The sequence below is a fragment of the Aedes albopictus genome, chromosome 2 (genome assembly GCF_035046485.1).
Source record: "Aedes albopictus strain Foshan chromosome 2, AalbF5, whole genome shotgun sequence".
Lineage (NCBI taxonomy): Eukaryota > Metazoa > Arthropoda > Insecta > Diptera > Culicidae > Aedes > Aedes albopictus.
The window spans coordinates 347,619,349-347,645,434 of record NC_085137.1 but is presented as its reverse complement, the minus strand read 5'-3'; the positions used below and the strand labels follow the sequence as shown (position 1 = coordinate 347,645,434).

Below are 26,086 nucleotides of genomic sequence, written 5' to 3'. Positions count from 1 at the left end.
ACAAAAAATGTGCTGATCCGGTGTTACACAAATCTGCGTGAAAATTCTTTTGTCTTTTCGGTCGCTGCGTGAAAGTTACTCGTTGCTCTGTGTACATCGAGTTCTGCGTGTGTCCGGACAGAGCTGCACACTAAGATCAGCTCGGTATTTTGCCAATCTTTTTACTGAGTTCTCAACAGCAGATTTAACTCGGTACGCTCGGTTATTTATTTTGCGGATATTCTGTAAATGATTTACCGAGCTCAGCTAATAATCTGTCAAAAGTTACTGATGCACTGTAAATATCGTTACTGGTAAACGGTAAATACGATTACCGAGTGTACCGAGATAAATCAGCTGTTGAAAACTCAGTAAAAAGATAGGAAAAATACTGAACTCAGTGAAAAAATTACTGAGCTGGAACATCTGAATCTTAGTGTGTGATCCGAACGACCCAACCCGCACTCACACATTATTACATACTTCTTTAGTTCGGTTCTTCAGCAGTGTGTTGTGTGATGCTGATGGCGCTGGGAGAGACATAATGCGGATATGCTATGCTACTCGTGCGCTGTGTTGTTTTATTTAAGGGTGTAACACATCATGAGAATGAGTGTCGCAAGCTGTGTTTCAGAGAATACTGGAAGCGAGCAATCCCATTCGTTCATTGAGGCTTGGTCATTCATAGCTGAACCGCTGATCCGCTCAACAGATCCGGTTCTCTAATGGTTCGGATCCGATCACTGCAGTGAGCCGTTTTGCCCACCTCTAGTATTAACCCTAGCCCAGCAGGGTAAACTGACACAACTAGCCAAAGAAGCATGCCGTATGAAGCTTGAGATCCGAGGACTGAGCGTAGTCCGTTGGTTGAACTTTGAAGAACGAAACAGCTTGGCGTCGGATCAAATTCTGCTATACTCTGGCCTACGAGGTGAAGACGCTCCTCGTCACCATGGAATTGGTTTCCTGCTCAGCGTTCACGCCCGCGCTGTCCTCATGAAGTGGGAACCTATTAATGAGAGGATAATTGTAGCCAGATTCAAAACACGGGTTCGAAATCTTACCATGATCCAATGTTACGCGCCAACCGATGCTGCCGAATTGCAAGACAAAGAGAACTTTTATAGCCAACTGAATGCTGTCCTGAACAAGATTCCGAAAAGCGATGTCAAGATCCTCTTGGGCGACTTCAACGCGAAGGTTGGTTCCGAAAACTTGGACTATGAGCACGTCATGGTCTTGGAGAAATAAACGAGAACGGGGAGCTGTTTGCAGAGTTTTGTGGCAACAATGACATTGTGATTGAAGGATCGCTCATTCCTCATCGACCAGTGTACAAAATGACATGGGTTTCCCATCTGCATCAGCCGAAAATGGTGACGGAGCCGAAAATGATGTGCGGAACAAACGTAGCGCCGACATTGCGTCCACGTCCGATCATCATCTTCTAATCGGTGATATCCGGCTGCACCTTGGTAGGATCCATCGACAGAAGGAGAAAATCGAGCTTCGGTTCAACACACGTCGACTGGAAGAGCTGCGGCAAAAAGTTCCTTCGTCGAGGAGCTACAGAACCGTGCTGCGGATATTCCGGAAGGTGGAAGCAGATAAATGGAGCGCCATCAAGAACGCTTCCATCGCCACCGGAGTGAATATTTTATATTATATTAATTATATCATTTTATATTATATTAAATATTATTATATGAAAGCAGTGAATCACAGATGATATCTGATCACGAGGAGCCAAAATCGTAGCCCGTCAGCGCTATTCGGCTCCCGAGAAGGAAGTGAAACGCTCATGTAGATGGGACAAAAAAGCGTGGGCAGACTCCCTGGCTGACGAACGCGAGAAAACTGCAAACACCGGCAACATCAATCTTCTCTACGATGTTTCACGTCGCATTAGTGGGACTACACACCTATTTTTTTTTAAATGGAAGCAAAAAAAATCAACAAAACTTATTGCTGAATTTCAGCATCACAATGTTGCTGATCAACTGTCTAAATTGCAAGTTTAAAAATGATTGCTGGTACTCAGTAAATTCGTATTGCTGAATGAAATCAGTACAAAAAAAAATCAGCAAAGTTTGCTGAATGCCAGCAAACAAAATTTGCAGTGTAAGATAAATGCTAAGATACCCGTGGACAGTTATTGACCGACCGGCTGGACCCATTCATTCTGAAGCAAATCAATGAATTCCAAGAGTCTCTCTACCTGGTGTTCATTGATTACGAAAACGGTTTCGACCGTCTCAATCACGAAAGCATGTTGGAAGCCTTTAGGCGCAAGAGTCTCCCTGAGAAAATCTTCGGCCTCATTGAAGCACAGTACAGGGCATTTTCGTGCAGAGTACTGCACTACGGTGTTTTTTTTCCGATCTCATCCGGGTCGTTGCTAGAGTGAGGCAAGGATGTATACTATCACCGTAATCTCATCGTAATCTACGAGATTCTGGTAGGTGCAATTGGTCGTGAACCAAATCGTGGGTAGCTGTGGCAGCCCATTATCATGGAGCACCTAAATTACTTCGAACTAGCTGATGACGTTGTTCTCCTAGCTCAACGGCGCATTGGTATACAGAGTAAGATCGATGATCGTGCCAATCGCTACTCTGCGACAGGTCTTACCATCAAAGTCAACAAGACCAAATCGTTGAAAATTAACACGGTCAATTCTTCAAGCTTCACGGTAGCTGGGCAAGCGGTGGAGAAGCGGTGGAGAAACAGCGTGTAAACGAAAAACTGTAGCGGCGACTTCAACCAATTAGACGTGTGCGCCGCCGCGCCGCGCTGCCGTCGGCGACGTTTTTTCCACGCCGCCGCCGCCAGTTAAATCGACCCGGCGCGCCGCTGCTCAAATTTTTCCACGCCGCCGAACAATATTTCCCACGCCGATGACAAAATAACAACCCTCACCATAGTCAAAGTTTGTGGAACAAATTTTCAGTTCAAAACGCTTTCTGACGATAAAATTTTTCGGCTGCACCGCTATTTTAACCCTACGATTGAAATTCAACATACTTTGCCTGATTATTCATTGCTGTTTACGAATTGTAAGTGTCAAATAATAAAAAATGAATGATCGTTAAAACCCTCCCAGAGTAAATTTCTGGCTACGCCACTGCTCCAAAGGATTCCATTAGAAATTCCTCCACGGATTCCTTTGAAAACTGCTTCAGAAATCTTCTCAGAAATATCTCCTGAGACTCCTTCAGCAGCTTAAGAAATTCTTTATCAATATCAACAAGGGTTTTTTAAAGAAAGTTTGCCATGGATTTGTTTATTTCAGAAGATCATTCAAAATATTTTTTTCAATTTCAGCGTTTCTTTTGGATTTTTTTTTTTTTCGAGGGTTCCTTCGGGAATCCCATGAAGATTTCGTTAGGCCTTACTGGAGAAGTTTCTAGAAGGTTTCTTTTTGGAATTTCTTTCGCGGTTCCTTCAGAAATATCTCCTGAGATTCATTTGGAAATGCCTTTAAAATGCTTTTAGATTTTTACAGAAGTATTTTATGAAACTTCATAAAGAAATTATTTAAAAAATTTCCAATGAATTCCCTGGAGAGAATAGAATTTCCTGAAAGAATTTCGAATAGAATATCCTTGAAAAAAATCTAAAGCAATTCGTGCACAAATTGCAGTCAAAGGTACTGAAGGAGTTCATGAATACATTTCATCTCTCAATAAAATTCTAGGGGGAATCCTGGAGGAAGTTCTGAAGCGAACCCTGACAGAATTCCTGGAGATTTTTTGGAAGAATTTCTTGCAAAAGAATGTCTGAAATGATTCCAGAAAAATCCTCGAGATAATTACCGAAAAAATTCTCGATGAAAAGTTTCAATAACTCTCAAGATAAGTAAATGATGTAACCTCAGGAGGAATATCCGATAATCTTCTGAACCTCTGGAACCTCTGGAGTATTTCCTGCAACGATCTCTTGAGGAATTACTGAAATAATAACTGGACTCTTATGAAACATGTGAAGTAATCGATAGAGGAACTACTCTTCAATCTGTTTTCTACTCGAATTGATTTTAAAAGGAAAATCTGGAGGAATATTTTTAAGAGTTCCAGATGAATTCCTGGAAAATCTTGAAGAAAAAACTCTTTCTGAATTCCTGGAGGTATAAGGACTGTTCAATTTATAAAACGGACAACTTGCTTGTGCGATATCTTTTTTATTTTTCAATAAAATCATTATCAGTTTTTTGCATTACTTTCTATAGCTATTCTCAAATGTAGAAAAAATATAACATTACGCAAAATGTTCTTTACTGCATAACTGCATAAGCGGTTTTCGTAAAACATCTATAAAACTCCATTTCTTAAAATGCGACATAGCTTTTCACATACTTAACATGCACATTTTCATGAACTGACCGGGGTTGATCACCGTGAACGATTATTATGCGGTTTATTGGCAATTATCGGTGAAAAATAACGGAAACAGCTTATTTTGCGTGACGCGTTTCGACCTACTATTCTTCGGTCATCATCAGACGCCTAAAACATTATACATTTATTTAAAACATTGATTCAAGTACAAATACAATACAATTTACAAATCACAAAACACTTACATTCAGCTGGAATCACCCCTTCAACTTCGTCAGTTATATAATACTAATTTGTAACACCCATCTCATGCCTACTTTCACCCAACTTTCACCCATTATGCTGTTTCACTCATTCTCTCATACACGCAGTTTTCCTCTCACGGTTGTCTTCGCAACTGAGCTAAAAGCCCGTTGTAAGCCGAGTTGAAGTTCCCACACTCTCTCTGTAGGTTCACAGTGAGATCTTCTCCTCTCTTCTTAATATGAAACACCTCTGCTATGTTCCTGGTTGCCTGGTCTTGGATTCGATCCAAAATCTTCACTTGATCGAAGTTGAAGATATGTCCTTCTTCCATTTTGTGGACTGCCAGGCCCGATTTCGGGTTTCTACCTCGGCAGTCATTCTTGTGTTCCGCCACTCTTACTTCTAGCATCCTTTTCGTTTGGCCGATGTACACCTTCTCGTCAGCCCCACATGGTATGCAGTACACCACGTTCTTCTGTTTCCCTGGTGGTATAGGGTCCTTCAGTTTGCTGAATATTTGGTTTTTTTATTTTGTTTTGCGGTCTAGAAGCAAGAGTGACGTCATTTTTTCTTAAGACTTTTCTCAACTTTTCGCTAAGACCAGGCACATAAGGTGCGGAAACATATTTCTGTGGGAGTGTAGTTCGGTTGTCGGCCTCCAAGGTGTTGTAGTGTTTGTGTATGCGGAGTCTTTTTAGTTTCTGTATGAACCAGGAGGGGTAGTTGTTTCTTTCTAGGACTTGTGTTGCTTGTTTTAACGTTTCTTCCCGCTTCGCCCCACATGTTAACTTAATGGCGCGATCAATTAGCGCGATCGCGGTATTTTGTTTATGTTGGAACGGGCTTTTGGACGTATAGTCCAGGTACCTTCCGTTAGAATGTTTCGGAAGCCAAGATGTATTTATTTGGTCATCCGCCCGTTCCAACATCATGTCAAGAAACTTTAAAAAAATGTGTTTCTAGCGGTTTTGATGTAACTTTTGGACCTTTTAGAATAAGAATTTGTAGTGCCAGGAAGAGGAAGAAATTAATAACCTCTTGATGTCGGTGAATCGTTCGAGAGGTGTACTCGAATGAACAAAAAACTACTTATGCTTCTTGCAGACAGGAACATTTCTAAAGCCTCGACAGTGGGGCAAAAATTTGCACTAGATTTCTGAATGAGCCGGGGCCCGTGGCGCAATTGGCCACACGTTTGCTTCATAAGCAGATGGTCATGGGTCCGATCCCAGCCCCGGCACTTTCGTCAGTTGCTCTTTCCACCAGAAAGCAGCTGAAACTGACCCTCTTCTGAGCCCATGCATGGCTCAAATGGACCCGGTTACTTGGACTTCGGCACCCTATATTAATGGACCCCCAATCGGACTGGAAACAGGAATAACCAACAGCCACACATAAACATCCCCGTGTTCATCATTCTACCATGATAGGGTAGTAAGTGAAAGCAGCGCAACGGCAACCTGTTCGATATAGTAGAATTATAATAGAATAGAATACATTTAGACGCTGTACAAAATGTAAGTACAGCTTCCAATTGGAATTGTTCACGCAGTGCCCTAGTTGTTAAGTTAAGTGATTGAAGAATACAAATATATTTCTGAATCTAGAGCATCATCACTACAATTAATACAGCATGTTTGATTTTTTCGCGGGTATTTTTTACCCCACAATGTAATTTGACAACTGCAGTAAAGCAGGAAGGGAAAGCTCTTTGTTAATAGTTGTGGAAACATAAAATATACTGTATACAAAACTGAGAACATGGCCGTGTTCCAGTTGGGATCTAATATCACTAATGGAAAGAAACACGTTTAATGGCTAGAGTGAAAGGATAAACATAAATTAACATGAAGCAAATGAACTCCACGCCAATAAACTATCCTTTACCATGTGCGAACTTTTGCCCCGTACAATGCGAGCTTTTGCCCCCAGTATGGGGTAAAAGATCGCATTGGATTACTTGTATTGATAATGTTATTACTAGAACTACAAAAAGAATGCGAAAAAATCCAGTACTACGTTTTGAAGGTAACATGATAGGGATCAATTTAACGAGAAAAAAATAAATTATTTTCTTTTTGTTCAATTTCAATAGCTATTCTATGAAGACTGTTAGGTGCAAACTTTTGCCCCGCATTACTCTATAGAAAACAAACTATTCTGTGTTGAAGTTTTGACAGTTGCAGTTCATGAAAATAAATTAAAAAAAAACTTCGCGCCGATTACGCCGCCGCCGCCGCCGCCGAACAGGGCGTCCGGCGTGACGCCCACGTCGCCGCCGCCGCTGACTCAAATTACTATATACGCCGCCACCGATGAAATGTGCTTCGGCGCACACGTCTACAACCAATATGTATGCTGTGTATGGTGTGAACATTTTGTGGTGGAATAATTGTATTTGCCTGTGCGTCGTATTATTTGGCGCAAGATCGTCAATACCTTCCTACTTAAACAGTTTTGCTACTTATTTTGGTTTTAATACACGCTAAAACCGCTCAGCACTTAAGTTGTTTTTTTTTTATCTGTATTAACGAGATTTTTAACCCTAGGCTAGTTCATCTCGGGACCCACGCTTTACTTCCCTTCCGAAGGAAGAACTCACATTTTGTGAGTCTGTCGGGAGTGGGATTCGATCCCAGGTCCTCGGCGTGATAGTCAAGTGTTCTAACCATCACACCAGGTCCGCTCCGGTAGCACTTAAGTGTATTATTTCCAGATTACACTAAAAATGTGTAAACCATACACATTCACAAAATCAGCTCCTGTGTCCACAAAATCGTGAAATTTGCAAAATTAATGGTACGGCAATCTAGCTAGGTTTACTAGTGACCTTGGTAAACAACAATATGTACAAGCTGTTTTTGTGAATGTGTAACTGTAACAAATTTTTGTTGTGGTCTGGAAATTATGTACTTATGAGTAGGTCTTACACATTTTAGGTGCTAAGCGGTTTTAGCGTGTAACTGTTGAATAAGTTTCAGGTGCATTTCAAATAACCGTTGCTATAGTAAATAATATGTTTTAGAGATAAACGGTAAAGTATCTCTGTTATTGATCAAGATTATCCCAATGCTGTTTTTCTGCTCCGGCGACATACAGTTCGAACTGAAAATGGTCGATATAAAGTTTACGAAGCTAAAGCTCAAGCTGCCGTTGTTATCAATAGTTCGATCTTGATGTTGTCGGTAGATGTCGGTCAAAAGCTCCACACGATGATAAACGTTTCTTCTTGGACTAAAACAAATTTCCAGTTGAAAAATTTACATCAGAGATACAAGACGTAGCTGAAGCGGCTGAAGCAGAGAACGAGCTGGTATTCAGCAAGACCATGTTGAAGGGATAGGGTTCATTTCCCGATCGGTCCAGAATATTTTAGTAATGAAAATACTATTCAAACTTCATCGATATAGAGCACTATCGCATCTGCTTGAAGATACATTAATGCAAAATGGCCAATTGACAAAGAAAGCTCTCTGTTTATAGTTGTAGCAATGCATGTAGAATATTTAGTTGAGAAGCAGGCTCTGTCTCAGCTTGGACAACATTTCTGATAGAAGTAGGGATTGGATCCTTTATTCAGCATATATAGAAGCCATATGCTTAATAAGGGAACAAATTCTACGAAAAACAAAATAGTGAAGTGTTGTTTGTTCTGTTTCTTATTTTTGTATATTTTGTTTGTAAAGAGCACACATGAAAGCAAAAAGAACGGAAATAATCGGTACTGCAATCGCTTCTTTTCGAATTTGATGAATTTGGGAATGTTAGATTACTTATGGAGTCGAGATGAACTAGCCAAGGGCTGAAAATCTTGTTAATACAGATAAAAAAAACCCTAATTAATCCACCTAGCGGTGATGGCGCCTTTCTCGTGCCTTCGAAACCCCATTTTAATAAAAATCAAGCGAAATGTTGATGTACTTCGCACTGTCATACAATTAACAGAAATCCATTTCATGATACCAGAAATCATATCGTTTATCTGGCTTTTAATGTTTGAGCCTCAAACTCTTGAGCAAAAGACGCTATCTTGAATTCGAAGCTGCCATTTAGGATTTAGGATTGCCATCTTGGATGTTCTGGTCGCCATTTTTGGCGTCCAGGCATCTTCCCTACGAAAAATATACTTCATTAAACAGCCGCCATCTTGATTTTGGACCAACATCTTGGATATTCAAGTCGCCATTTTTGGAATCCAGAAATCATCCCATTACCAAATATACCAAAAATGCATTGTTTCAGGCCCTAAAACTCCATTTAAGAGCCGCGATTTTGAATTCGGAGCCACCATCTTAAGTTTTAGTGGAGTTTCTGGTCTCCAGTGTTGATTTCCGCACAAAACTCGCCAACCATGATGTATCGCATGATGGGGCTAGTTTAGTTTTATATACGGCCAGTTCTACCGGTGCTGGTCCGGATCACTGAAATGGCCATAACATCGGAACGCCTTGGCCGACCTGGACCATTTTTAATAGCAAACAATTCCAGTTAGATTCAAGCTATAATCCGATAAATCGGCCAATGGGAAGTTCCTGAAAAATGAGTGAACTTATTTTGCGCACATACATACATACATACATACATACATACACACATACATACATAATCTTAATTCGTTGAACTGAGTTGATTGGTATATGCGACTTGATCCTCCGAGCCTTGTTTCGAAAAATCGTTTTTTGAGTGAACAGTTTTTTAGTACACTAAGTGTACGAGAAAGGCAAAACATTACTTTCGAGCTTTTTAGCTTTAGTTATCTAACTAAACAAATAGATTCCAAGATCTTTTTTGGTAGCAAATTTAATCATCTTTCAAATGCGATAAGTTTGACCATTTTCAAGTTATAGTTAGTTTGAGACAAGCAAAGTCAAAAACATGTAAAGTTCAATTACTACGTAACGGTTGAGATTTGACCATATGCGTAAAACATTTTTTTCACCAGTCTGAACCTGTTTGCTTGCTAACGTTCATGAGGTTATCAAAAAATCCTAGCTTTGCTCTGTCGCATATATTTAGCCGCTTTCGGAGGGACACCCGGAACTGGTTACGGCACTACCGGCTGTCCCTAATGTGATCCTAACATATTTCTTTGATAACCAGTCATCAGGTTATCAGAAAAGCCGTTATTTGTTGTATCGCATGCACGCATGGTTTGATACTCTTTTATATTTGGCCACATCCGTCGAGACCCCCGGAACCGGTTCCAAACAACTAACGGTTCAGACATGGTCTGATACTGTTTTCCTGCTAACCGTTCATCAGGTTATCGAAAATGCCGCTGTTTGATGTGTCGCATGAATGGGTTTGGTACTGTTTTAAATTTATCAACTTCCGGTGGGATATCCGGAACCGGTTCTAGAACATTACCGGTTCAGATATGGTCTGATACTGTTTTTCTGCTTACCGTTTCTCAGGTTATCGAAAATGCCGCTGTTGGATGTGTCGCATGCATGGGTTTGGTTCACTTTTATATTTGGCCATTTCCGGCGCGACACCCGGAACTGGTTCCGGAATACAACCGGCTGTCTCTAATGTGGTCCTAACCAATTTCTTTGATAACCAGTCATCAGGTTATCAGAAAAGCCGTTATTTGTTGTGTCGCATGCATGAGTTAGGTACTCTTTTTTATTTGGCCACATCCGCCGGGACTCCCGGAACCGGTTCCGGAACACTACTGGTTCAGATATGGACTAATATCGTTTTCCTGCTAACCGTTCATCAGGTTATCGAAAATGCCGCTGTTTGATGTGTCGCATGCATGGGTTTGGTACTCTTTTATATTTGGCCACTTCCGGTGGGACATCCGGTAGCGGTTCCGGAACATTACCGGTTCAGATGTGGTCTGATACTGTTTTCCTGCTAACTGTTCATCAGATTATCGAAAAAGCCGCTGTTTGATGTGTCGCATGCATGAGTTATATTCAATTTGATATTTGGCCACTTCCGGCAGGACACCCAGAACCGGTTCTGGAACATTACCGGTTCAGATATGGTCTGCGACTATTTTCCTGCTCACCGTTCATCAGATAATCGTAAATGGCGTGGTTTGATGGGTCGCATGCATGGGTTTGGTGCATGTTCATGTCTGTCCCCTTCCAGGGGTACCGATCCGGAACACCTAAATGGCCATAACTCCGGAACGGCTGGACCGATCTGAACCATTTTCAATAGGAAACAATGGGACCAGATTCTGCGTCGAATGAGTCGTTGATCGTTAAAATCGGTTGATATTTACTGTCTAAAAGTGAGGTGACCTTTTTTTGTACACATACACACACACATACATACACACACACACATACACACACACAGACATCATCTCAACTCGTCGAGCTGAGTCGATTGTCGGGGGTCTATCGGGGGCTCTATCAAAATTTCATTTTTGGAGTGAACATATAGCCTTTCGGTACACCTTGGTGTACGAGAAAGGCAAAAATCTTATGGCTCTCATACCCTAGTAGAAAAATAAAAAAAAAATTAAAAAAAGGAGAATAAATATCTTAGTTTATGATTTATTTGAAATTCCTGAACTTCAAGCATCTACATTTCACACAACAGTACGTACAATGTACAACAATCTGTAGAACGCATTAAATTCTTTATTTGCCAAGCATGCCTTACAATGTATACTTCTCAATTGACCATCAATATTGCCACCTAATCAATTCCATAGGTCACCAACCATCCTTGCTTTGATAAGAAACGGCATCGTTACGGTGTCGGACGGTATCTTTATCATTAGACAGAACCAGAAAATAAATGCTTCCAAAGATAAGGATGCACAGCTGATTTTGATTTATAAGAGGAGCCCACTGCAGAGGCACTGTTATCTTTTAGAAAGGCAAGTCGGTCAGAAGCTTATGGGGGTGGCCCATTTTGGCTTCAACCTTGACCTACCGTATGCAGTCTAGATTGATGATTTGTTTACATGGGAACATGGGTCGTGCTGGGTATTATGAACCTGAAAAAATGAAATATTTATCTGTAATTGTCGTTTGTCTCTTGGTGCCACAAGAGCAATAATAGTTAAACAGATTCAAATCATGTTTTTATGCTTCTTCAATGTTTTAAAATGTTTGAAGACATGTTCAAGTCTTTCCAACTTCTCAGGTTTACCTAAAAAAATATATATATATATATATATTGTATCAGAAACCCATATGAAATGTATGATATTTTATAAGACATTGAAGTCTAAATACTAGCATTAAAATTCAGTTTCAAAACGAAAATATTCAGTTTTGAAATATTTCTATAATTCTTGTATTTTTTTTTTTTTCAAGAATCTGAAAAATAATTGCTTGCGGTGTACATTGAGTAGAATTTTCAACTTCACGCGTTTTGTGGAAGACAAAATCTGTGCTTTTGAAAATGGTAGGCAAAAAAATGGTTTGGTAGCAATTTTACCTTTACGTAGCAATCAACTAAGCAGCCGGGAGCACATCCATGGATTCATTGAAAGGAGTGCAGAGATATTTTGAAAGATATTGCGCATTGCGCAGTTAAAAGTGCGACGAGGAAGTGCGGAATCTCAATTAAAAGTGCGATTTGGTGTCAGATGGTTCCGATGTCTTCACCGCACTTATTCATTAGCTCATGTTGAATAGTTGCGGTGAACACACCGCAACGATTCGATGCAATATCGCACTTTTATTTAAGATTCCGCACTCTGTCGCAGTCCAGTTAGCAATGCAATAAACTATAATAACAAAGCATAAGCGTTCTTGCTGCAGCATGATACTCAACAGAACGTGGGTCGTTACAAACCGGATTGGAAGCAATAAACCAGGGTCCTTCCGAAAAATGAAACGCCTCCTAGAAAAAAGCAAAATGTAAGGAAAAGGAACTGATGTGCAGTTATTACCACGCGTCGAAGTCGAACGCCGCGGCTCAACATCAAGCAGCTACGTAACGTAGATGTGGCTTAAGACTACGGGCAGCAGTTAGCAGAGGCCCTACCAAAGCAAGATCAGCTTGGTGCATGCAGCTACACTTAAAGATGGCTGGAGGGACATCCGATCTGCCATAGGTAGTACCTCGACTGCAGCACTAGGCTTCACGACTCCGATTCACAAAAACGACTGATACGACGGCGAATGTGAACAGTTGAAAAACGAGAAGAATGCAGCATGGGCTAGAATGTTGCAACACCGCACGAGGGCGAATGAGGCACGGAATATACAGACGCGAAACAGGCAAAACTCAGTTTTCTGGTGGAAGAAGCGCCAGCAGGAAGAACGAGATCGCAAAGCGATGGAAGAGCTGTACCGCGTTAAGGACACCCGGAAGTTCTAAGAGAAGCTAAATCCCTCGCGCCGAGGCTTTGTACCACAAGCCAACATGTGCCGAGACAATCACGGGGATCTTCTCACTAGCGAGCGTGAGGTGGTCGAGAGGTGGCGGTAGCATTACGATGTGTACCTCAATGCGGACGATAGATTTCCAGTTCCTAACCACCAAGAGATTGAGGAGGAGGTAGGCCGGTTCTAAAACAACAAAGCCCCTGGAGCAGATCAACTAACAAGCGAGCTTCTAAAATACGGTGGAGAAGCACTGGTGAGAGCACTACACTGGGTCATTACCAAGATTTTGGAGGAGGAAGTATTACCGGAGGAATGGATGGAAGGTATCGTGTGTCCCATCTACAAAAAGGGCGACAAGTTGGATTGCGGGAACTACCGCGCGATCACACTACTGAGCGCTGCCTACAAGATACTCTCTCAAATATCAGGCTGGATTTATGGGTGAACGCGCTACAACGGACCAGATGCTCGCTATCCGCCAGGTGTTGCAGAAATGCCGCGAATAAAACGTGCCCACACATCACTTGTTCATTGATTTCAAATCGGCGTGTGATACAATCGATCGAGAACAGCTATGGCAGATTATGCACGAATACGGATTCCCGGATAAACTGATGCGATTGATCAAGGCGACGATGGATCGAGTGATGTGCGTAGTTCGAGTATCAGGGACACTCTCGAGTCCCTTCGAATCTTGCAGAGGGTTACGGCAAGGTGATGGACTTTCGTGCTAGCTGTTCAACATTGCGTTAGAGGGTGTAATAATGAATTTGTATATTGTGAGGCAAACACTATGCCCAGGGAGTCGAGAAAATTTTCCCGACCCTAACGGGAATCGAACTCACCGTCTCCGAATTGGCGATCCACAGCCTCAACTACGAGGTTAACTGAAGACCTGTGCGAAATATATAAAAAAATACAACTTTTGTCACCTCAGCATCGTACTAATGATTTTTGGATTTCTTAGTCACACTACTGTTGTACATTCATTATTGAACAAGCAGATTATTAACAGTGCTCGACAAAATTTCTCAAAATTTGGTGTTATGGAATAAGAAAAAAAAAATAACAGGAGTTCGGGACCCCAGAAGTGCCATAGTAAAAGAATTTTTGAAAAATATTGGACCGTTCAAGACCGAAGTTTGTATGGAGTACTTGGGTGTTCAATAGTATGGGACACGCTTGCATGGAAAAAATAAATCCTCGCTCCAGTCGACTTTTTGGATACCATTTAGGTCCCATATGAACCGTACAAAATTTCAGCGCAATCGGTGAAACTATAATTTAGCGCAAGCGGTTCAAAGTTTTCATACGATTTACTATGGGAAAAGTTACACTTTCAGATAAAAAATCCCAGAGGTTGCCCTTTGTCTCCTTAATTCAAATCGATCATCGCTTCTTGTAGAAAAATCATTTATGAAACTTTCCTTCGAAGACCGCAAAACGATTGGATGTTTGTGGAAAAAGTTATTGATTTATTACCGATTAGTGATCCAACGAACGGCTTTTTGTTTTGTTTTATTAGCAGCACTGTAGCTGCTGCCTTGGCTGCTGCTGTTTCTGGGGGTGGTGATGCCTCCCGCCACCCCATGCAACAGCGGCAGCTACAGTGCTGCTGATAAAACAAAACAAAAAGCCGTTCGTTGGAGCACTAATCGGTAATAAATCAATAACTTTTTCCACAAGCATCCAATCGTTTTGCGGTCTTCAAAAGAAAGTTTCAGAAATGAGTTTTCTACAAGAAACGTTGATCGTTTTGAATTAAGGAGACAAAGGGTGACCTCTGGGATTTTTTGTTTGAAAGTGTAACTTTTCCCATAGTAAATCGTATGAAGACTTTGAACCGCTTGCGCTAAATTATAGTTTCACCGATTGTGCTGAAATTTTGCACAGTTCATATGGGACCTAAATGGAATCAAAAAAGTCGACTGGAGCGTGAATTTGATGTTTGTCCCATACTAGTGTTCAATTGATAAATACGCGCATAAGAACGTATGGTGCATATATTTAGGCGTTTTCGGTATTCAGGTTTGTTTCGTAATTGTCTAACGCCCAAATATATGCACAGCCCGTTCTAACGCGCATATCAATTGAACACCCCAAGTTCTCCAGACAAACTTCGGTCTTAAACTGTGAAGGCCTGGTCCAATATTTTTCAAAAAATTCTTTCATTATGACACTTCTGGGGTCCTAAACCCCTGTTATTTTTTCTCTCATCCCATAACAAAATTTAGTGTTGAACGGTGTAATTATTATCATGACATTTTTCATTGTTATCACATTGAGTCGCATTATGTAAACATAAACGAATCTTATATTTAAAAGTTTGCATGCACCAATGCGAGTTAAACTGGCGCTAACTAAAGAAAAGTTCCAGTAGAGTCGTATAATCATCGCAGTACGCAATTATCCGATTTCATTTGACACTTTGCGAGATCGCTCGCACGCTTATGCGAATATGCAAAACATCAGAATATCGTTTACTACGATTTTATATACCTTCTAGAAGTTGTTTTGTATTCTTATACAACTCTACTAAATACATCGCAATAAGTTCAAAAATATCATCATATGCTTTCAAAAATAGTAGTTTATACGATGTACTGTGTGCTTCCTTATGCGACTCCATGTTGTCTCGGTAGGTCCTAGATCCCCTAAATTTTTGAATAATATTTATTTTGTACAGCCTCAACATGTTGAAATCCGACTTATATTTTCTGAAGGGGGGTTGGTGTGGTTTGTAAACAAAGTTAAACAAAGAGAAAAACGAAATTTGTGTCAGCCTTGGTGCAAAGTTTTTCTTTTAATGTGCATTTTGTATAAATAAAGAATGGAACGTTTTCAGGGTTCATTCGCATATTATGTTACGCTAAATTTCCCAATTTTAAACCCCCTTCCTCCCCCCACGTAAACACCTTTGTATGAAGAATTCCGAATTTTTATATGGAGCGTAACACAGCGGTAGACCCACTCCCTCCCCTCTTAGTGTGTAATATGCGAACGAACCCATCAATTATTTATGAGTAACATCTTGGGTAACATTGTACATTTTCATGTAACACATGTTCGTCCTTTATAGCGCGCTTGTTGATTTTTTTATGAAGCATTTCTTAATAATTACGAGTTTACAAAATTGGCAATGCTGAAGCCCTGCTGAAGCTTTCATTTTGCACTCGCCGCCGTTGCCATAGTTACCAGCAATATTATTTATTAATAATATTTACATATTTTCTTAGGCGTTACCCATTTATTACGAAACGAATCGACATTTTTCGATCCCCTACCCTCTCCTTTACCCTTTATGAAAATCCCAAAATTTGTGTAAGGTCCGCAACTCTTGGACGTACTTTCTCTCTCCCAGACCGATACACCTAAACCTCATTTTACGTCCACTATTGGCTTAGCGAAATAAAATTCTACTGCCAAAATAATAAATAAAATAGACATTTTTATATTTTGAGGAATTCCACGGAGTCATGTCAGTCGATCCTGAGCGACCATTTCAAAAATATCTGAAACTTTGCGCAGTTTTTCAATTTCATATAAATCGCCATTTTTTGATATTAAACCTTCATATTCACTCACGACTAACTTTTCAAAAGGGTGTATGCGAAAATAGTTCTAAAATATTCTAAAAGCTGTACAGCAAAAACGGATTGTTCGATTGTTATAAATTTTTCAGCAAAGTTAGATAACTAAATGATGATTCCTTAGAAAATATACACTGTAAAAAATTTCTTTTTCTACTTTGAAAAAATATGATATTTGTCACAAAAACTCAAATATCTCAAAACCCTATCTTTTTACCAACTTCAATTTTTTAGGGGAAATGGCCCATTATATCAGCTATCTACCATAAAATTTTGGTGATGGTAAACTGATAAACAAAAAAGTTATGACATTTCAAACATTTCACAATTTTTACATTTAGTAACAAAAAAAATTTTTTTTCTGTGTAAATTATTTCGAGAATTATATTTTGATGCTGATTTTATTGTAAAGGCTACCGCCTGAATTAAACAAGTTGTTTTCATGATACTTTAGTTTGATTATTCGTAATTACTATAGTATCTATTTGAAACTTAGACGCGATCCAGTGTTGTGATCAAAAATATTGAGATTGTCATACTTTTTATTGTACGTGACTGGTGAAAAAATACCTTGATAGTGTTGAAAAGCTGTTGATTATAAGAAAAATGGAATTGAATTTATTTTTAAGACAAAAGCTGTATAATAAAAGTTTTTTTTTACGCGTATACGTCTAGTTTATCCGCAAAAAAATCCCTCTTACACACTTATTTCTGAATTGCCTGTTCGGTACTTTTTTGACGAGATTATAACAGCAGTACGATCTCGGTAGTTTCGGTAATCGATTTTACTGAGGCTCAGTAAAACAACTGTCAAAATCGTATGGAAAAGGTAAACAATGCATTTTTGCTGAACGAGTTCGGTGCTCAGCAGTTTTAATCTCGTCAAAAAATTACCGAACTCGGTAATCAAAATTAAGTGTGTAGAGAACAGACTTTATGATCGGAAGAATGCGAGTAACTTCAACAACAACAAATGCATAAGAGGTACATACCACAGACAAACAGACGAAACGCCTAGAACAATTTTAGTGAAAATTCATCGCCCAGTTCACACTATCACCACCTGGTGGAAATGTTTCACGAAACACTGCGTTGTGCAATATCGTCATCAGAAGGCGCTAGTGTGAAACGTCAAACGCAAAGAAAAACGATGGGCGCTCTTCTTGTTATGAAAGCCACAACCAAGATTCAAAATGATCGTTGAAGGCGTGGTCAATGAAAATTTCGCCAGTGTTACGTTTGTTTGTCTGTATACATACCTGACAATGCTCACGAAAAAAACAAAAAAATACTACCGCTATGAATATTAAAAATTGTATAGTATTTTTTTTTCTTCAGCCACCAACACCAAACAAGTAAGTTAAAATTAATAAGTGATTTTGTTTATTATAATCTAACGAACAAGATGAACAGTCGCTTTCTCAAATGTCTTCAACTCAACGCTCTCTTGTAGACCGTTTGATGAAAAAAAATGTTCAAAAGAGTTACGAAATCTCACCGAAAGCACCATAGATAAACTGAAAGAGACTGGTTATGCCCAAATGTCCACATTGTGTACAAAATTACGCATTTGCACGTCCTGCCGTCTAAAATTTGACAAACGAGCCATCTGTATATCATCGGTAAAGCAGGGCGCAGGAAGTTCGAAAACGACAACATCTGAGAAATTGCCATCAGCGACATCTGTTTAAACAATTTAATTACGCCCCTTTTCAAAAATGCCCTGTAATATTCTTCAACATCTATACCCATTTCAGTATTTTTAACGTTGCAAAACACGCTTTCAACATTCATCTTGAAGAAGAGGGAAAACACTTGTCCTCAAATGTAACAGCAAATTAATGAATAAACGACTAATGCGCGGAGGGCGTGATAAAATCGGAACATTACGGTACATAGTATATTATATGTATATATAATATATAATAAAAACAACTTGTTTTACTCACGCAAGGCCATTAACAATAAAATCAGCATCAAACTTCAATTTCCGGCCGAAATAATTTACACTAAAAAAAATAATAACTAAATGTGAAAATTGTGAAATGTTTGAATTATCATAATTTTTTTGTTTATTTTCATGGTAGATTGCTAATACAATGCACCGTTTTCTCTAAAAAATTACGTTGGTAAAAAGATAGGGTTTTGAGATATTTGAGTTTTTGTGACAAAAATGATATTTTTTAATGTTAAAAAAGATTTTTTTCACAGTGTATATTTTCTTAGGAATCGCCATTTAGTTATCTAACTTTGCTGAACAATAAAATCAGCATCAAATCGCGATTCCCGGCCGAAATAATTTACACAGAAAAATTTTTTTTACTAAATGTAAAAATTGTGAAATTTTTGAAATGTTATAACTTTTTTGTTTATTAGTTTACCATCACCAAATTTTTATGGTAGATTGCTAATACAATGGACCGTTTTTCCTAAAAAATTCAAGTTGGTAAAAAGATAGGGTTTTGAGATATTTGAGTTTTTGTGACAAAAATGATGTTTTTCAATGATAAAATAGATTTTTTTTCACAGTGTATATTTTCTTAGAAATCACCATTTAGCTATCTAACTTTGCTGAAAAATTCATAACAATCGAACAATCCGTTTTGGCTGTGCATATTTTTGAATATTTTTGAACCATTTTCACATACACCCTTTTGAAAAGTTAGTCGTGGCTCTAAATAAAAATTTGATATCGAAAAATGGCGATTTAGATGGAACTGAAAAACTGTGCAAAGTTTCAGTTCAATAGAAAATCATGAATTAAAAATTTTCCTTAATTTTGATGCTGTTGCTTGGAATCGCTCTTTTTGTACACATTTCCTAATCACGGAGATGTTTTAAAAAATATAAAAATGTTGAGTTTGCTCATTTTCTTGGTGGCAGAATTTTTTGTCGCTAAGTCATGCATGAACGTAAAAAAAGACAAGGTGTACGTAATTTATGGACAGCACCTTATGCGCAATTCTGATACACTTGAACCTCTTTTTATGCATATGGCTGGGGGTGCATAAATAAAACATGTGCATAAATTGAAAAGGGCATAGAAACAGGGAAATTTATGCATAAATTATGTTTTGGCTCCAATAAGGGAATCTACTTCGTGAGAACAGGTCTTGCTCCTGGGCGTTTGAGGTGGTGCTTAGGGCTAGGGGGTTTCCAAAAAGTTTCCCAGTGGGACCAAAAAAGGAGGTTCCAAGGGCTTCACGGGCGTTTCAGGGGTTTGTTTCAGGGGATTTTAGTCAGGGCTTTTTGGTGTTATAACGGGGTTTCGGGGAATGCAATAGAATTAAGGGGGTTTCAGGGGGCTTTAAGAGCAATTCAGGGAATCTCAGAAGCCTGTAAAGGTCGTTGCAAGGTGTTTGAGTGGCGTTTCAAAGCATTCCAGAGTCATTTCAGAGAGTTTCAAGAACATTTTAAAGGCGTTCCTAGAGGTTTTAGGGGCTATTGATAACATTTTAGGGGTGTTTCAAGGGGTTTTCAGGTGCGGTATATGGCCTATTGAAGGCGTCCAAAGGGACTTCAGAGGCATTTCAAATTGATTATGATGATTTCAATGGGGCTACGGGCGTTTCAGAGGCATTTCGAGGCATTCCAGGTCAGGGTCGTATCAGGGGGTTTCAAGAACATCTTTCATAGGGCATTTCAGGGGTGTTGCAGAGACGTCTTTGCAAATCATCTTAAACTTCCTGAAATGCCTCCAAGATACCTATGACCTCATGTAACGCACCTGAGACGCTTTGATACCCCCGAAAACTCCTCCGTAATGCTTCGGAATTTCATCGAAAATGACCTGAAATACCTCCGAAACCCCCTAAGACCCACTCGGATCCCATGTAACGCATGTGATAGCCTCGGAAACCCCCGAAAACGAACCTGTAACCCGTCTAAAATCGACTTAAATTATATACAATGCTTTCGAAAACCCCCTCTGAAGACCCCCATTATGATCTCCTTGTTAGGGCTGAATTCTATTAAGCAGCTCGCAAACTCCGGCAAGTGGGTGCGAATCAGCTAAAAGCTGTAACAGAGTATGTTTATTTCATTTATAATTTCATTGTTTTACATTTTACTTACATTTTTCAACAACAAAAACGAAAACAAATTACAGTAAACAATGAAAACGTAACAGCCAAATTCTACTTATGCTGTGTTTGGATTAGCAACCACTACATGGCGGTAGAGAGCACACGTGAAATTGGAACAAAAACGATGTGAGGCCGCGACTGGTAACGAATTTTATGGCATATAAAATTATGAAAAAAAAAAAAATGAGATACACTTCCAGCGAGGTACCTATGTACTCAAACTGGTCGAGCAGGGATTTGCACAAACCCAAGTTTTCATGAATCATTCACATTTTCTATCATCGAGTATATTTGCATCTATCAACAGTAGCACCATTAAGTACATTTCGCATTACGGTACGCAGCGGAGTCCAAATCAGTGTGCTCGTAAATAAAATCAATAAAATGAGAAACTTTAGTCAACACTCCAGGATACGGCGCTATCGTGCAAGGCTTGATGCTCCACGACACGATTCCAACCTGCACCCCGTTGTGAATCAAAGGTCCACCGGAGTCTCCCTGTAAAGCAGAAACAAAAACTGATAACATTTTTTCCCATCATTCCACAATCAATGAGTCACTTACACTGCACTGTCCCTTGCCACCACCCGGATAAGCCGCACAGATATGGCTCGGGTAGATCGTATTGCTGTGAATTTGGTTGCACTCCTCGTTCGGTACCGCGTAGTAGTTCACCTTTTGCAGAATCGAAGCAACAACTCCGGCATCGGTTACGCCCCAGCCCAGTAGGCTTACTTCTGGGTTCGATTCCGGAACTTCGAAGCACGGAGAAGGCAGTTGAACGGGCTGGACCGATTGACTAAACTCCAACGGACGCTTCAGCTTGAAAACGGCAATATCGTTTTTGTAGCTGTTGGACGGAGTATACTCAGGATGAATGATCACCCGATCAATGTCGAACACTGAGCTATCGGCTGCCTTAGTTATCTCCGTTCGGCCAACCTGGATCGACTGAAGGATTGGAGTGGTGTACTCGTTGACACAATGTGCAGCACAGAGCATCCAGTAATTCGTAAGGATACTTCCGCCGCAGGAGTGACTACCGGATGAAGACCGCAGAGAGAAAATGAACGGGTACTGCTCTATCGTGGTGTCCGTCCCATTGATGATCTTTTCCGTTGGAGCAGCTGATAGTCCGCGCATCAACACTACGATTAACAGCTCGAATATCATTATTGATTCTATTGAGATGTGGTTACGATTAATTCTTGAAAGCTTACTGATACCCCTGATTGAAATCGAATGGATATTTATATTAAATCAGAAATCGTATGTATCTGCTTATCATCCCATCAAATACAAAGCGATTCGACGCGAATGTCTTGTTAATCTAGGTCAGTTATTACTGTTGAACAGTTTGACGCGCAGATGCAGTGGCGCCCTCATATCTATCGGTATGATGGATTTGCTGAATATGAACCGATAACCTGGTTGAGAATCTCACAAAAACAAATCTATTTACCATTGACATCGGAGGAATGCAGACAGCTACGCATAGTTGGATTCATTTCTTTATCGAAAACGGGAAAAGCCCAATAAAGTAGAGCATCACATTACTTTTTATTCATTGAGCACACATCCTTTTCGGCCTTTCTTATCAACACAGTAAATACTACAGATAAAAGATAATTGATAATAATAGATAATAGATGCCAATCTTTACAGTTTGAACTCTGTTACAGAAAATAACTTACGTCAAGTTATTTCTGATATTTTTAGTTGGATGAGTTTACAGTTATATTACGTTATTTGAATGACGAATGATTTTCTGATTTTTTGCCTTTCTCGTACACTAAGTGTACTGGAAAGGCTATATGTTCACTCCAAAAATGACTTTTTGATAGAAGGCCCGGAGGGTCGAGTTATATTTACCAATCGACTCAGCTCGACGAATTGAGGTGATGTCTGTGTGTGTATGTGTGTGTGTGGACAAAAAAACTCACATCACTTTTTGGCAGTAAACCTCAACCGATTTTAATGACCGACGGTTCATTAGACGCGTAATCTGGTCCTATTGTTTCCTATTGAAAATGGTTCGGATCGGTCCAGCCGTTCCGGAGTTATGGCCCTTTAGGTGTTCCGGACCGGTACCCCTGGAAGGGGCCAGACACGAAAATGCAACCCATCAAACCACGGCATTTTCGATCATCTGATAAACGGTAAGCAGAAAAATAGTCTAAAATCATATCTGAAAGGGAACACAACCCATTCATGCGACACATCAAACAGCGGCATTTTCGGTAACCTGATGAACGGTAAGCAGGAAAATAGTTTCAGACAATATCTGAACTGGTAGTGTTCCGGAACCGGTTCCGGATGTCCTGCCGGAAGTGGCCAAATATGATAGTGAATCAAACTCATACATGCGACAATCAATCAGCGGCATTTTCGTTAACCTGGGGCTGCAAAACGGTGAGTCGATAAGGAGAGCGTCCAATATAGCTCTGGTCCTCACAAGTTCCTACCTCATGCTTCCACGGGTCAAGCGATGACAAAGACCGCCAGCTAAGAGTTGTGTGCTTAGCTGGTAGTGCAGCCTGGGCACTGTTGTCCTTCTGACTTCAGCTAGATTGAGGAGGTACGATCCGAGTGTCTGTTCACCAAGGAGGTGCGGCTCAAACAGCGTCTGTTCTGGCATCCAGCGGCTGAGTAAGAAACGCTGCACCACGCCCAGCTAGATCCAAGGTGGTAGCCCCATCAGCGTGGTCGTCCCAGTGTTGGTTGGGACGTTAAACAGAACTGGCACGATGGCCCTCCGGCGAGACAGGAGTGTTGGCGTAGGCCCAATAAGCCACCCGTGAAAATCCCCATTGCGAATAACATAGGAGAAAATACGACTCGATACAATCGGCAAAGACCCACGCGACGAAATAAGGACTACGATTGGAAACTTGGAACATGGAATTGCAAGTCACTAGGTTTCGCAGGTTGTGACAGGATAATCTACGACGAACTACATCCCCGCAACTTCGACATCGTGGCGTTGCAGGAACTTTGTTGGACTGGACAGAAAGTGTGGAAAAGCGGGCATCGAGCGGCTACCTTCTACCAAAGCTGTGGCACCACCAATGAACTGGGAACAGGATTTATAGTGTTGAGCAAGATGCGACAACGTGTGATCGGGTGGCAGCCGATCAACGCAAGGATGTGCATGTTGAGAGTTAAGGGCCGTTTCTTCAACTACAGCATCATTAACGTCCACTGCCCACACGAAGGGAGACCCGATGACGAGAAAGAAGCGTTCTACGCGCAGTTAGAGCAAACATACGATGGTTGCTCGCCGCGTGACGTGAAAATCGTTGTCGGCGACATGAACGCGCAGGTAGGAAGGGAGGAAATGTACAGACCGGTAATCGGGCGCAACAGCCTGCACGCCGTATCGAATGATAACGGCCAGCGATGCGTAAACTTTGCAGCCTCCCGTGGTATGGTAGTCCGAAGCACCTTCTTCCCCCGCAAAGATATCCACAAAGCCACCTGGAGATCACCCGACCAACAAACAGAAAACCAAATCGACCACGTTCTAATCGACGGTAAATTCTTCTCAGATATAACCAACGTCCGCACATACCGCAGTGCGAATATAGATTCGGATCACTACTTAGTCGCTGTATGCATGCGCTCAAAACTTTCGACAGTTTTCACCACGCGTCGAAGTCGAACGCCGCGGCTCAACATCGAGCAACTTCGTAACGTAGAAGTGGCTCAAGACTACGCGCAGCAGTTAGCAGTGGCCCTACCAACGGAAGAGCAGCTTGGCGCAGCTACACTTGAAGATGGCTGGAGGGACATCCGATCCGCCATAGGTAGTACCTCGGCTACAGCACTAGGCTTCGCGACTCCGAATCACAGAAACGACTGGTACGACGGCGAATGTGAACAGTTGAAAAACGAGAAGAATGCAGCATGGGCGAGAATGCTGCAATACCGTACGAGAGCGAATGAGGCACGTTACAAACAGGCGCGGAACAGGCAGAACTCAGTCTTCCGGATGAAGAAGCGCCAGCAGGAAGAACGAGATCGCGAAGCGATGGAAGAGCTGTGCCGCGCTAAGGACACACGAAAGTTCTACGAGAAGCTGAACCGCTCGCGCAGAGGCTTTGTGCCACAAGCCGACATGTGCCGAGATAATCACGGGAATATTCTCACGAGCGAGCGTGAGGTGGTCGAGAGGTGGCGGCAGCATTACGATGAGCACCTCAATGGCGACGTTGTAAGTACCGAAGGTGGCGTGGTAACAGATCTAGGAGTATGTGCACAGGACGAAAGACTTCCGGCCCCTGACCTTCAAGAGATTGAGGAGGAGGTTGGCCGGTTGAAAAACAACAAGGCCGCTGGAGCAGATCAACTACCAAGCGAGCTTCTAAAATACGGTGGAGAAGCACTGGTGAGAGCACTACACTGGGTCATTACCAAGATTTGGGAGGAGGAAGTATTACCGGAGGAATGGATGGAAGGTATCGTGTGTCCCATCTACAAAAAGGGCGACAAGTTGGATTGCGGGAACTACCGCGCGATCACACTACTGAGCGCTGCCTACAAGATACTCTCTCAAATTTTATGCCGCCGTCTATCACCGATTGCAAGAGATTTCGTGGGGCAATATCAGGCTGGATTTATGGGTGAACGCGCTACAACGGACCAGATGTTCGCCATCCGCCAGGTGTTGCAGAAATGCCGCGAATACAACGTGCCCACACATCACTTGTTCATCGATTTCAAATCGGCGTATGATACAATCGATCGAGAACAGCTATGGCAGATTATGCACGAATACGGATTCCCGGACAAACTGATACGGTTGATCAAGGCGACGATGGATCGAGTGATGTGCGTAGTTCGAGTATCAGGGGCACTCTCGAGTCCCTTCGAATCTCGCAGAGGGTTACGGCAAGGTGATGGTCTTTCGTGCTTGCTGTTCAACATTGCTTTGGAGGGTGTAATAAGAAGAGCGGGGATAAACACGAGTGGGACGATTTTCACGAAGTCCGTTCAGCTGCTTGGTTTCGCCGATGATATTGATATTATTGCTCGTAAATTTGAGACGATGGCGGAAACGACACCAGCAGAGAAATTCAGAGGCGCATTGTGGCAGGAAATCGTGCTTACTTTGGACACGAAGTTAACCATCTACAAAACGCTGATTAGACCGGTCGTCCTCTATGGGCACGAAACATGGACCCTACGTGCAGAGGACCAACGCGCCCTTGGAGTTTTCGAACGGAAGGTGTTGCGTACCATCTACGGCGGAGTGCAGATGGAAGACGGGACTTGGAGAAGGCGAATGAACCACGAGCTGCATCAGCTGCTAAGAGAACCAACCATCGTCCATACCGCGAAAATCGGGAGGCTACGGTGGGCGGGTCACGTCATCAGGATGTCGGATAGCAACCCGACTAAAATGGTTCTCGGGAGTCATCCGACCGGTACAAGAAGACGTGGAGCGCAGCGAGCTAGGTGTGTCGACCAAGTGGAGGACGATCTGCGGACCCTACGCAGAGTGCGGAACTGGAGACAAACAGCCATGGACCGAGTGGAATGGAGGC

At 41.3% G+C, this 26,086-nt stretch overlaps 1 protein-coding gene across 1 annotated transcript in view; it reads right to left on the bottom strand.

Moving 5' to 3' along the window:
- The window catches only part of LOC115263355 (serine protease 53-like), a 43,811-nt gene extending 22,083 nt beyond the window's left edge, over nucleotides 1-21,728 (bottom strand). The window contains exons 1-3 of the mRNA XM_062848398.1: nucleotides 21,105-21,728; nucleotides 20,864-21,038; nucleotides 4,700-5,045 (exon numbers count right to left, since the gene is read on the bottom strand). Of these exons, the coding sequence (XP_062704382.1) occupies nucleotides 4,700-5,045; nucleotides 20,864-21,038; nucleotides 21,105-21,713 (1,130 nt within the window). The 5' untranslated portion in view covers nucleotides 21,714-21,728. The remainder of the gene's footprint in view (nucleotides 1-4,699; nucleotides 5,046-20,863; nucleotides 21,039-21,104) is intronic.
- Between the last annotated feature and the right edge of the window lie 4,358 nt (nucleotides 21,729-26,086).